Here is a 13,267-nt window from a genome sequence, read left to right on the forward strand (position 1 = left end):
TCATTACGGCTCAGCATGTGGGCAGAGGAGAATCACACAGAGCAGGGAAACTGCTTACGGTAACATTAACTTCCTCATTTTCTTTGACAGGGAAATGAATCATGGGAGTTCTGCTTTCTCACGCTGTTGCTCGTTTGCATCCATTTGAACTTTTCTTAACTATTGTAACATTGCTTGATCAAAAAAAAAAAAAAAAAAAAAAGATTACAAAAAATTACTTGTAATGAATATATCTCTCATTTAATTTAGCTTTCATTGCAACACATACAGTTGAATGCACATTTGTAAATAAATTGACTCAATGATGGGCTAAAGATTCCATGTGAGCCCACATACATATCACCTAAACAACACACCTTCTCCAAGGGCTGGAGCTGAGAGTTGAGGTCCTCCAGTCGTCCAATCAGCTCTCTCTCTTTGTTGAGCTGATGCTCCTCTATACGCAGGGTGGTGTAGAGCTGCTGAACCAAAATCTTGACATCGTTCAGCCGCTCGCCGTCCTCGTGCGGTAACAGATCTAACCAAATGTCAACAAAATATCAAAAGCTCCTCTGGGCCTCTGTAAAATCTTACCCCCCCAATGACCCACAATGCAACAGCGCACGCTTACCTCTCCTGGGGGGCTGCACCAGGTATGAGGTGTCATTAATGACTAGCTTAAAGTTGTCCATAAGTAAAATGTCAATCCCTGTTGAGGACGCTATTCTTGCTCCATCTACAAACAGTGAGAGAGAGAGAGATTGTGGGAAATTAGAAGTGCATAAAACCGTGCAGTCTGTTAAAGTCACCATGATTTCACCTACTTATTTTTATATTTAGGCATTTTCAGCAATATGGATGTGACATTTGCAGTAAATAAAAGATTAATTCAGAGAAAGTATACAGTGCATCCAGAAAGTATTCATAGAGCTTCACTTTTTCCACATTTTTTTTATGTTACAGCCTTATTCCAAACTGTATTAAATTCATTCATTTCCTCAACATTCTACACACAATACTCCATAATGACGATGTGAAAAAAGAGTTTTTGAAATTTTTGCAAATTTATTAAAAATAAAAAAACCTAAGAGATCACATGTACGTCAGTTTTCACAGCCTTTGCCGTGAAGCTCTAAATTGAGCTCAGGTACATTCTGTTTCCACTGATCATTCTTCAAATGTTTCAACAGCTTAATTAGAGTTCACCTGTGGTAAATTCAGCTGATTGGACATTATCTAAAAAGACACCTGTCTATATAAGGGCCCAGGGTTGACAGTGCATGTCAAAGCACAAACCAAGCATGAAGACAAAGGAATTGTCTGTAGACCTCCGAGACAGGATTGTCTTGAGGCACAAGGCTGGGGAAGGTTACGGAAACATTTCTGCTGCTCTGAAAGTTCCAATGAGCACCATGGCTTCTATTAACCGTAACTGGAAGATGTTTGGAACCACCAGATCTCTTCCTAGAGCTGGTGGGCCATCTAAGCTGAGTGATCGGGGGAGAAGGGCCTTAGTCTGGGAGGTGATCAATAAACCACTGGTCACGCTGTCTGAGCTCCAGCGTTCTTCTGTGAAGAGAGGATAACCTTACAGAAGAACAACCATCTGTGCAGCAATCCACCAATCAGGCCTGTATGGTAGAGTGGCCAGACAGAAGCCGCTCCCCACCTGGGATTTGCCATAAAGCATCTGAAGGACTCTCAGACCATCAGAAACTAAATTCTTTGGTCTGACAAGACTAAAATTTAACTCTTTATAGTGAATGCCAGGCGTAACGCTTGGAGAAACCATTCACCGCTCATCACCAGGCTAATATCTCCCTTACAGTGAAGCATGGTGGTGTTGGCATCATGCTGTGGGGATGTTTTTCAGCAGCAGGAACTAGAAGATTAGTCAGGATAGAGGGAAAAATTAAGGCAGCACTGTACAGAGACGTCCTGAATGAAAACTTGCTTCAGAGTGCTCTTGATCTCAGACTGGGACAACGGTTTATCTTCCAGCAGGACAATGACCCAAAGCACACCGCTAAAATATCAATGGAGTGGCTTCACAACAACTGGGTGAATGTTCTTAAGTGGCCCAGCCAGAGCCCAGAACTAAATCATATTGAGCATCTCTGGAGAGATCTGAAAATGGCTGTACACCGTCGCTTCCCATCCAACCTGATTGAGCTTGAGAGGTACTGCAAAGAGGAACGGGCAAAGATTCCCAAGACAGGTGTGCCAAACTTGTGGCATTATATTTAAAAAGGCTGTACTTGCGGCCAAAGGCGCATCAACAAAGTATTGAGCAAAAGCTGTGAATACTGATGTACATGTGATTTGTCAGGTTTTATATTTTTAATGCATTTGCAACAATTTCAAAAACTCTTTTTTCACATTGTTATTATGGGGGGTTGTGTGTAGAATTTTGAGGAAATAAATGACTGTAATCTATTTTTAAATAAGGCTGTAACATCAAAAAAATGTGGAAAAAGTTAAGCACTATCAATACTTTTCACATTATATTAAAACATCTGTTTATATTTTCCAATCAACTAAACACAGAGTTATGGGATCAGAAATATCAATCTGTGAACATTTTTTAGATTTTAAGTACCTTTTTAAGGTTTCACAAAATTGTAGACTGAACCACACATTTTCCAATGATCCTATTCCTTTAATGATAAATTAATTTAGCATTTTTCTAGGAAACAAATCAATTGTTCCCATCTCTTGGGGCAAAATGAAATTCAAATATAGGTCATTAGCTGTTTCCTTTGTAGTGCAATCCACAAATCTCAGATGAACGTGCGGCTTAATCCCAATAGTTTAATTGATAGTACATCTTCTAATCTAAATGGGGAGCAAGTATCATTTGTTCTGTGCAGCCTGCATATCTGCTCCGTTTCAAGCTCAATTATTCCCGTGTGAGAGACACTCGAGCTTTCTCTTGCCTATGAGAAGAGTGAAAGATGTTATCCGCCTTCTTTACCTCACTCGGTTTCACATCAGACTAGAGAAGGGAGTCTTGAGGAGCATACTAACACAGCAGGAAACCTTTGTGATGAGCATTTAGATTGGCTCTTGTATTATCCAACCATTTCTCTGAGAGGATTGCAGTTAAACTAGCCTCAGCTGAGACCTGTGGCTAAGCATATGGCATGCTTTTCTGGAAACACTTCAGTCGTCCTCTGATTGGCTTAAGTATGTAGGATTTCTAAAAGTTGAATGTGCAGCAATCCTTAAATATGGAAACAACTCTGATAAGAAAACCTGCGATTTTTATATTGATCACATTCAAGTTTATTTGTATAGTGCTTTTCACAATAATCAGCTTAACAAAAGGTGCACATTAATGCAGAACAGTCCAAATATGAAAAGTTAAGGTTATTAGTTACAAATAACCAGCCCCACACGGAATCTGCAGCGCATAAATTTGCAGATTTACATAGATTGTCAGCCCATCAGAGTCTATTTATTTACTTGTGTAAATGTGCGTACATTTATATTTATTCAGTTTATAAGTTCATTTCAGTAATAATATTGGCTAACATGAAAATGTTCATTCGATTTATTTACAATATAGTTTGTAAAGTAATATTTTCTGTCTATTAATAGATATATTATATGAGAGACTAGTTTGTTTACCAAATAACTGGATCTTATTTACATCACAAACATTAAATAAAAGGTAAAAATTATCATGTTTTTCATTTCATATATTAAGTTTATGGTTACCATGCTCCCCAAAATCATCCAAAAATGTGCGCAGATTCTGTCTGGCCCTACTAATAACTTTAATAACTAATAACTTTTCAGTTAAAGTTATACAGTTATACATTTATGTTATACAATAATGTGATAAAGACTGAAAACATCACAAAGCTTTTCAGATTTCAAATATATGTTAGTGTTAATTAATTCTGTCTATAACATTAAAAGTGACACTTTGAAAAGTATTACCACAATAATGATATAATATTAATAATAATAATAATAATAAACATTTTCCACCAAAGTATTAAGCATTTTTACAGGAAAAAGAAAATATAGACAGCACCCTCTAGTAAATTTGTCATCTGAAACATGCAACGAAGCCGAGGGTCTGTTTCTGCTTCTGAGGGTCTGTTTTTGCTTGCTTGTTTTTTATGAAAATGAGACATATTAAATTAATGTGTCAGTAAAGATTAAAAATGTCACAAATTTTACAGATTCAGCTTTCATAGATGTGTTCAAATTAATTCTGTTCTTTTGAACTTCATATAAAATTCTGTCAAGGACATTACAAGTAAAACATTTAAAAGTATTTCACGATATATTATTTAATAATAATAATTATTATTATTATAATTATTATTAATTAATAATTATTATTATTATAATTATTATTAATCTTAATCTTATTATAATGATGATGATAATAATAATATAATAATAATGATGATAATAATGATAATGATAAAAATAATAACAATAATAATGATAATAATAATAATAACAACAATTATTATTATTATTATTATTATTATTATTATGATAATACTAATAATAATAATGATAATAAGAATTATGATGATGATAATAATAATAATAATAATAATAATAATAATAATAATAATAATAATAATATAATACTGATGATAATAATAATAAAAATAATAATAATAATATTAATAATAAGAATTATGATGATAATGATAATAATACTACTACTAATAATAATAAGAATTATGATGATAATAATAATAATATAATACTGATAATAATAATAATAATAATAATAATAATAATAATAATAATAATAATAATAATAATATAATACTGATAATAATAATAATAACCATATTTCCACAAAAATATGACGCATTTTTACAGGAAAAATAAAATGTTGACAGCGCCCTTTATTCTCAAATGTGCAATGAAACCTACCCGGAGCAACATATTTTACACTTTACAAAAAATGACCGTAAAGACTGAAAACATCACAAAGCAATTTTTTAAATTAATTCACAATGTACTTAATAATCACAATAATATTGTATCATGCCACAATTATTGTGATGATATCATATTGCTGGGGCTAACAACTGACAAATCAAACTGAGTTTTAAAGAGACAGTTCACCCTGCCACTGTTGTGCTTGGATCTATATTTGCACTCTGAAACACTGAATACATGGCCGTTTCAGAGATTTACTGTACCTGCAGAGTAGATGGTGACTCTATCGATGCCTCTGTCCTCCGCCTGCAGCTGCTGAAGGAAAACACCCACCGTGTCACTCAGAGGTTTGAGGGTGAACTGACAGCGCTCTCGTCGAGACGGCAGACGTACAGAAATCACCGGCAATCCGTTCTGATACACCACTGAGACATCTGTAGACACACAACCCAGAAAAAAAATCATTAGTAAATAAAGGAGAAATCTCGATACAGCATTATATAGTTGTCAACATTTGAAGCGGATCAAAACCTAGAAACCGAAATCTACAGACCAACACCCTGTCTTGTCCAAGGACAATTTTGATCCACTAATATATTGCAATATTTTCCGCATCAATACTATATTGATACACAGACACTCATTAGTGTTACACTGTCTTACGTGTCACCAGATAGCATTTGAGTTAAGAGACATGCAAACTAAGGAGCAGGATTACTGGAACCATGTCCTGAGGTCTGATGAGACCAAGATAAACCTGTTTGGTTCAGATGGTGTCAAGTGTGTGTGGTAGCAACCAGGTGAGGAGTGCAAATACAAGTGTCTTGCCTACCATTAAACATGGTGGTGGGACAGTCATAATGTGGGGTTGCATGAGTGCTGCTGGCATTGGGGAGCTACAGTTCATTAAGGGAAACATGAATTGTAACAGTGTGCTGAAAAACCCCCAGCTTAAACCAGCCTACACTGTAAAAAATGCAGGGCTTTACACAATTCCTTCATGTTGTCCCAACACAAATCAATGAAGTTATCTTTATTGTTTTTACAAATGTAGGTGTTAAGTTGTCCTCCAAAAAGCTCAAGGATTATGTTGATTCGGCTCGTTTTTAAGAAGTTTGAACAAGCAGCAAAGATATTTTGTTTTGCGTGTAGGCTGGTTTCAGCTGGTCGACTAGCCTAGTTTCAGAGGGGTTTTGGCCATTCCAAGCTGGTTTCCAACAATGTCCAGCCTGGTCTTTGCTGGTCCTTGCCAGGTTGGAAATGGCTGGTCATTTTCCAGCCTAACCAGCTAAGACAAGGTTGGAAATGGCTGAAACCCAGGTTGGTCGACCAGCTACAACCAGTCAACCAGGGGTGCGTTTTCAAATAACGACGTAACCAGTGGCTGAACTAATTTAGTATGATGCATCGTTTGGAAAAAGAATGATGTAGTGACGAGTGTTTTCCAAATCTGTAGCTTCCCTGTCGGAGATTCATCCTTTGAACCACATTAGTTATGACATAAAACATCCATAATGATGCTATAAAAGGGGCGGAGTAACAACTTCTTTAGAGAAGAACCCCATCATTTATTTGAGCAAATTATATTGTTTTACGCGCACATACATGAAAAAATCCAATATTAGTTTCGGTAAAAACATGCACACATTCTCCATATTAATTAATTAATATATATATATATATATATATGTGTACGGCACATATAGGGCCTGTGTTTCCTTTACAAATATTAATGAGAACATTACATATTCTATTCTAAATTAACATAAAATCACTTACAAAAGCTAACACGTATTCTAATCTCATATATAAATCATATAAATATATAAATTAACAAATGATGAGACTTTATTAAGAATATGCAATTTTTATTATTTATTAAGAAATGAAAAAATCCAACTTTATTAATAATATTAATAATATTATTGATGATGATTATGACGTTTCACAGTGATGGGTTGCGGCTGGAAGGGCATCAGCTGCGTAAAAACTTGCTGGATAAGTTGGTGGTTTATTCCGCTGTGGCGACCCTGGATTAATAAAGGGACTAAGCCGACAAGAAAATGAATGAATGAATGATTATGATGATTAATATTATTATTAGGTAGGATATTGTTTATTTATTTTTGTCTTTTTGTCTTTTTTTACAATTTGAGACAAGTAAACCACTGCAGAAACGTTCTAACCAACAGGCCTATGTCATATACAGTACAGACACTTAATAAATAACCTACTATAAATTAAAAGCATTAACGTATGCTGTGTTTTTTGTTTTCATACGCTTTAAGATGTAACATTAATTCCGCTTTTAAATAATAGGTCACCTATAGCTTTCGTCATGAGCAACGGCTGTGTTCAAAATGACATTAATGTTTTCTAAGGGCACTGCAAAGGGAGTGCAATTGTAAACATGAAGATCGCTAAAACTGAACTGTGAAAATACTTTAAAAGCAAATTACACCTAAGAGTGATGACCTTAATGCCTTAAAAAAACATTTCAAGTTTAAATGTTAGAATGTTTGATAGGAATAGGCCATAGGGGGGATAACTGGGAATAGAGCACAGCCAGGAACTATGTTTCTAACTGCAGCTCCAGATGTGTAGTTGCAAGCATAGAAGTTTGCAAATATTCATTGGAATGACGGCTTTAGGAAATGCCAAATCATCAAACTATGTTTGTAACGACACAACTTGCGACCTAAGTTGGCTAACAATTGTTTTCAGAAAGCACCCCAGATTTAAGTGTTTTTTTCAGCATGGTTGTTTACAGTGCTGCAGCAATTAGTTCTGCCTGAAAAAACAAACAAACAAACAAACATAAAACAAGCAAGTCCATCAAACTTTAGGAAAGCAAGATTCTGACTGCTTAAGAGTGTGAGAGGATGTCCAGCAGGGGGCAGTATTGTAATGACAGTAAAGGTTAACCAAAGCGCCCTGTCGATGGGAGAATTCCTCACACTACTGCAGTATCATAACCGTCGTCCAGCTGATAAACTTATGAATGCGAATTCTTGAGCAAACAGGAAACCCTTCCCAGTGGAGTGAGTAGACGCTATGTCCCCCACTGAACATCGTCATTTATGTAACGTTACATTGGTCGTTTGTTTCACTGTTTTGGCCGCCGTCAAACGTCCTCTGGGAAACGGTTCGAATTTCCGGTTCGTGTTCATTTCATGTACTGTGCTGTTAAGTGTGTAAGTGCACATGGTGTATAGTGAGCCATTTAGGACGCTGTGACAGTTTACTCTCAGTGTCTCCTGCCTCTGTCCCGTCGATGGTAGACTACAGTTCGCATCCAGAGCTCCACATTTGTCTCATTTATATAGTTCTTCATTACTGCAGTCGCTCTGTTTAATGAGTCTGAGGGGGTCGTGATGAGGTCTGAAGTCTGGATAATACAGAATTGAGTAGTTTAAGGTGTCGTTCTGAGCTCTTATGGTCAGGCTTTACTACTATTCTTCCTGTTTCTATTGACTTAAAAACAAAATGTTGAAATAGCCAAGATAAGTATGGCCTTAAGGGTACAGTTCACCCAAAAATGGGAATTTGCTCAACGTAAGTTGTTGCAAACCTTTCTTTATTTTGTTGAACAAGATAGAAGATGTTTTAAAAAATGTTAGAAATAGGTAACAATTGAGTTCCACAGTATTTGTTTAACCTAATATAAAGTCAACAGTTACAGGTTTTTCAGCATTTTTCAAAACATCTTCTATTGTGTTCAACAGAATGAATACATTCCTTAAGGTTTGAAACAATTTACCTCTAGTAAATTTCCATTTTTGGAAATATCTTCTTTTGGGTTCAACAGAAGAAAGTTTTGTGATGAGTAAATGATGACAGAATTTCCAGTTTTGGGTGAACTATTTCTTTAATAAGCCCATTTTATCATTTTAAAAAGAATATGATTACACCTCATGCCAACATTTACACTGATTTCAGAGCTAAACAAAAGACATTTACTTTCTTACATACTACAATCTACAGTACTTATTTTAAAATCAAGGGTACTAATAAATAACCTTTTGACTTTAGAAACGAGTGATTAAATGACTTCATTAAAGGAACATTTCACTCAAAAATTAACATTTGCTCACTATTTACTCTCAAATGGTTTTAAACTTTTGTGTTTCTTTCTTCTGTTGAACAAATTACAAGATATTACAAAAAAAGCTGAAAACCTGTAACCATTGACTTCCAGAGTATAGGAAAAACAAATACTATGGAAATCAATGGTTACAGGTTTTTCATCATTTTTTAAAATGTTTTCTTTTGCATTTACCAGAAGAAATGTACTCGAACAGGTTTGTGATGAGAGAACGGTGCATAAATTATGACAGAATTTTCAGTTTTGGGTGAACTATGCCTTTAATAAGCCCATTTTATCATTTAGAGGGATATGATTCCACCCCATGGCAACATTTACACTGAATTCAGAGCTAAACAAAAGACATTTACATTCTTACGCATACTACAATCTACAGTACTTTACTTATTTTAAAATCCAGTGTACTTCTAAATCACCTTTTGACTTTAGAGACGAGTGATTAAATGACTTTAAAAGAATAGTTCACTGAAAAATGAACATTTACTTACTATTTACTCTCTCTCAAGTGGTTTCAAACTTTTATGGGTTTATTTCTTCTGTTGAACATAAAAGGGGATATTACAAAAAAGCTGAAAACCTGTAACCATTGACTTCCAGAGTATAGGAAAAACAAATACTATGGAAATCAATAGTTACAGGTTTTTCATCATTTTTTAAAATATCTTCTTTTGCATTTAACAGAAGAAATCTACTCAAACATGTTTGTGATGAGAGAACAGTGCATAAATTATGACAGAATTTTCAGTTTTGGGTGAACTATTTCTTTTTATAACCCCATTTTATCATTTTAAAAGAATATGATTCCACCTCATGCCAACATTTACACTGATTTCAGAGCTAAACAAAAGACATTTACTTTCTTACATACTACAATCCATAGTCCTTTACCTATTTTAAAATCCAGCCTGCTGAAAAATCCAGCTTAAACCAGCCTAGGCTGGTTGTCTGGTTTTAGCTGGTCAACCAGGCTGGTTTAAGAGGGGTTTTGGCCATTTCCAGACTGGTTTCCAGCTATTTCCAGCCTGGTCTTAGCTGGTCAGGCTGGAAAATGACCAGCTAAATCCAGCTAAAACCAGCTTGACCAGCCTGGTTTAAGCTGGACATAGCTGGTTTTGGCTGGGCTTACCAGCCTGGCTAGGCTGGTCAAGCTGGTTTTAGCTGGTCATCTCCCAGCCTGACCAGCTAAGACCAGGCTGGAAATGGCTGGAAACCAGCCTGGAAATGGCCAAAACCCCTCTAAAACCAGCCAACCAGCCTAAGCTGGTTTAAGCTGGATTTTTCAGCAAGGGGGTACTTCTAAATCACCTATTGACTTTAGACACGAGTGATTAAATGACTTTAAAGGCATAGTTCACTCAAAAATGAACATATTTACTTTCCCTCAAATGGTTTCAAACCATTGAGTTACTTCTGTTGAATACAAAAGAGGATATTATAAAAAAAAGCTGTAACCAAGCCTTCCAGTTTAAGAAAAACAAATGCTATGCAAGTCTATGCTTAAAGGTTTACAGCATTTTCAAAATATCTTCTTGTGTTCGACAGAAGACGCTCATAATTGTTTGAAACAAGTTAAGAGTGAGTAAATGATGACAGAATTTAAATTTGGGCTGAGCTATCGCTTTAATAATATCTGTTCTTTATAACTTCCATGTATACCTACAGAGCTAAATAACATCTATATTAATGTACAATTTGAATTTAAGATGATATTAATGAAAACCTATTTTAACATCAAAAGTCCTTTGATTCACTTTCTTTCTGCCCACGTTTCCACAGACTTCAGAGCTGAACAATGACAAATGATGCAAGTAGAAGCGTTTTAGAAGTTATAAAAAGATGTTCAGAGATTTAAATGATAACACTTTACTTAAAGGGATGGTCATAAGACTGTCATGAAACATTCATAAACATGTACGAATGAGATTTAATGCATGACAACTGTCATTAAGCGTCAATCACTCGCCATTTTAAATGCAAAGATAACACTGAGATGTCCTTGTGGGGACAACTTGACATTACACTGCTAAAAATGCTTTTCTTGGATTTTCGTTTCCTGTTTCTAGTCAAAATATCTCAACATTTTTAATAAAGGAGCATTTCTTAGACAAGCCAAACATATTGTCTTCTTTTAAGAAATAATGTGTCAAAATTAAGTGAGTTTTTCCTTAAAACAAGCAAAATATTCTGCCAATGGCATAAGAAAAATAATGTCAAAAGGAAAAAACAAGATTATTTTGCGTTCCCCATTGGCAGATTATTTTGCTTGTTTGAAGGAAAAATTCCCTTAATTTTGGCATATTATTTCTTAAAACAAGAAATAATAATGTTTTTGCAGTGTGTCAAGACATAATATAATATGTCATAAATCTGTCATAAACATGATTGACAGGTAAAATGAACAAATTAAGTAAAATACTATGATAAAAACATGGAAAGAGGACAGTGATGAAAACAGAAATTGCTGTAAAACAATTGCAACAGTATATTAAAAGTAGCTGTCCTCACACATCTTAGTTATTTCTCATAAATATTAAAGCACATAAAAGACTCTAATTTAATTAAATCTTCTTTTACTTCATAATAATGATAACAAAATGATTACTAAAATATTGTTTTCTTCATAATTCATGCAGGTCTTTAATAAATAATTAAATAAATTGTTAAAAATTTACTTGACTGCATGGAATGCATGTTCAAGGACTTAATTTGTTCATTTGTATTCATTTAGGAAACCCAGAATACAGAAAAAAAGAGGTTTCTGAAAAATTAAAACGGATTTTTTTTAAATTTTACATTTATTATTACAATTCAATTAAACCATTAAAAGTGGAACTCTAAATCCAAATGGACAATAAAACATTAAATAAAACAGACTCCGGGGTCTCATTTTCATTCAGGATGGCTTTCAGGGAAGTCTGAATTATTTGAGATAATTGGTTCATTCAGATGGTTTACTTTAATGATCCCTCAATATATCATCAGTTTTAATAACAGTGTGTGTGTGTGTGTGTGTGTGTGTGTGTGTGTGTGTGTGTGTGTGTGTGTGTGTGTGTGTAAAGTGTGTGTTAAAAAGACACAACCCACTTATATCGCCTATTGGACAATTTCTTGGAAAGTAATTTGATGAGTGATTTATATACAACAATCAAAATGTCTGAGCAGTTTTAATATTGAGAAGGACATTTATATAAATCACTCATTAAATCTGTCCTTATTTTTAATGGTGTTGTCTGGTTTTACTCCCTCTCTGTTAAAAGCAAAAAGAAACTTGAAATACAAATGAAATCACGACTAGACAAATGACTTTGTTAGCTCACATGGCTAGTTTTGTGGTGAACAATTTATCTGTGCATGTCATTAAGATAATTTAAAATGTTTGCCCTTGCAATCTTTAAATATAATCTGAAAATTCACTTCCTGTTTGTTTCCAGGTAACTGTCAGATTAGGGCTGTCTGAGGTGATGGGCGGAGTTAACATACTTAGCCACGCCCCTCCAAAAACAAACAGAAATGGTGAGTAGGAGGAGGAGTCTGTTAGGTTGTGATAACTTTCCACAAACCCTCTTCCAGTTCTTTCTGAATGAAATGCCTCCTTTACGACATCCAATCAGATCACAGTAGAAAGAAAAACAAGCCAGGCCCACTGCTTTCTCTTTTAATATTCTGTTTCTCAAGGATCAGCGTCACACTAAGAAAAATAAATGGTCTCAGCTTCCGGTTCATGCGAAATTTAAAGTTTAAGGTAAAAAATAATTGATGAGAGACAAACATCTGTTACTGATTTATTTATTGCAGCAACAAAAAGCAAAGCCTTCAGGGGTTCTTTTCAGTATAAAAGCCTTTCCGGCATAACGTTTTCCTGTATAAATTTCCATTAGCAAAAACGTATGAGAAGGCATTCCCACTACTATTGGCTTTTAAAATAGGATCTTCAGGGGCACCAATGATGCTAATCATCTTTTGTGCTGTTTGGACAGAACTGTGTGCAGGTATGTTGTGTCCACAGTTATATTGGAGTGATAGAAACAATAAGAAGTCTCTTTTTAAAATTTCCTGACGTAAAATAGGATCCAAATCCATTCCATTTTCAGGCCCACCGCAACATGATGTAGGAGTGCGGTTTTCCCTGCCCACCAAATTGTTTGACAGCTGCATATTAACATGTCTATGGTTTTTAATGACGCGCGACTCGCATTGACTGGTGAAAATCCGATCTACATGCTTACACTGCAGACACAAGAACAAAGATCCGATTCATATCAG

The 13,267-nt window shown here is 34.9% G+C and overlaps 1 protein-coding gene across 2 annotated transcripts in view; it reads right to left on the reverse strand.

Moving 5' to 3' along the window:
- Positions 1-13,267, reverse strand: part of mcu (mitochondrial calcium uniporter) — a 130,767-nt gene that overhangs the window by 9,261 nt on the left and 108,239 nt on the right. For both annotated transcript variants that reach the window (XR_015505438.1, NM_001077325.1), the window contains 3 exon segments: positions 5,163-5,333; positions 611-715; positions 357-517 (listed from right to left, as the gene is read on the reverse strand). Coding sequence is in view for 1 of the 2 variants with exons in the window: in NM_001077325.1 (NP_001070793.1) it covers positions 357-517; positions 611-715; positions 5,163-5,333 (437 nt within the window). In the remaining variant the exon portion in view is untranslated.

This window comes from Danio rerio, chromosome 13, assembly GCF_052040795.2.
Source record: "Danio rerio strain M-AB ecotype USA chromosome 13, GRCz13ab, whole genome shotgun sequence".
NCBI lineage: Eukaryota > Metazoa > Chordata > Actinopteri > Cypriniformes > Danionidae > Danio > Danio rerio.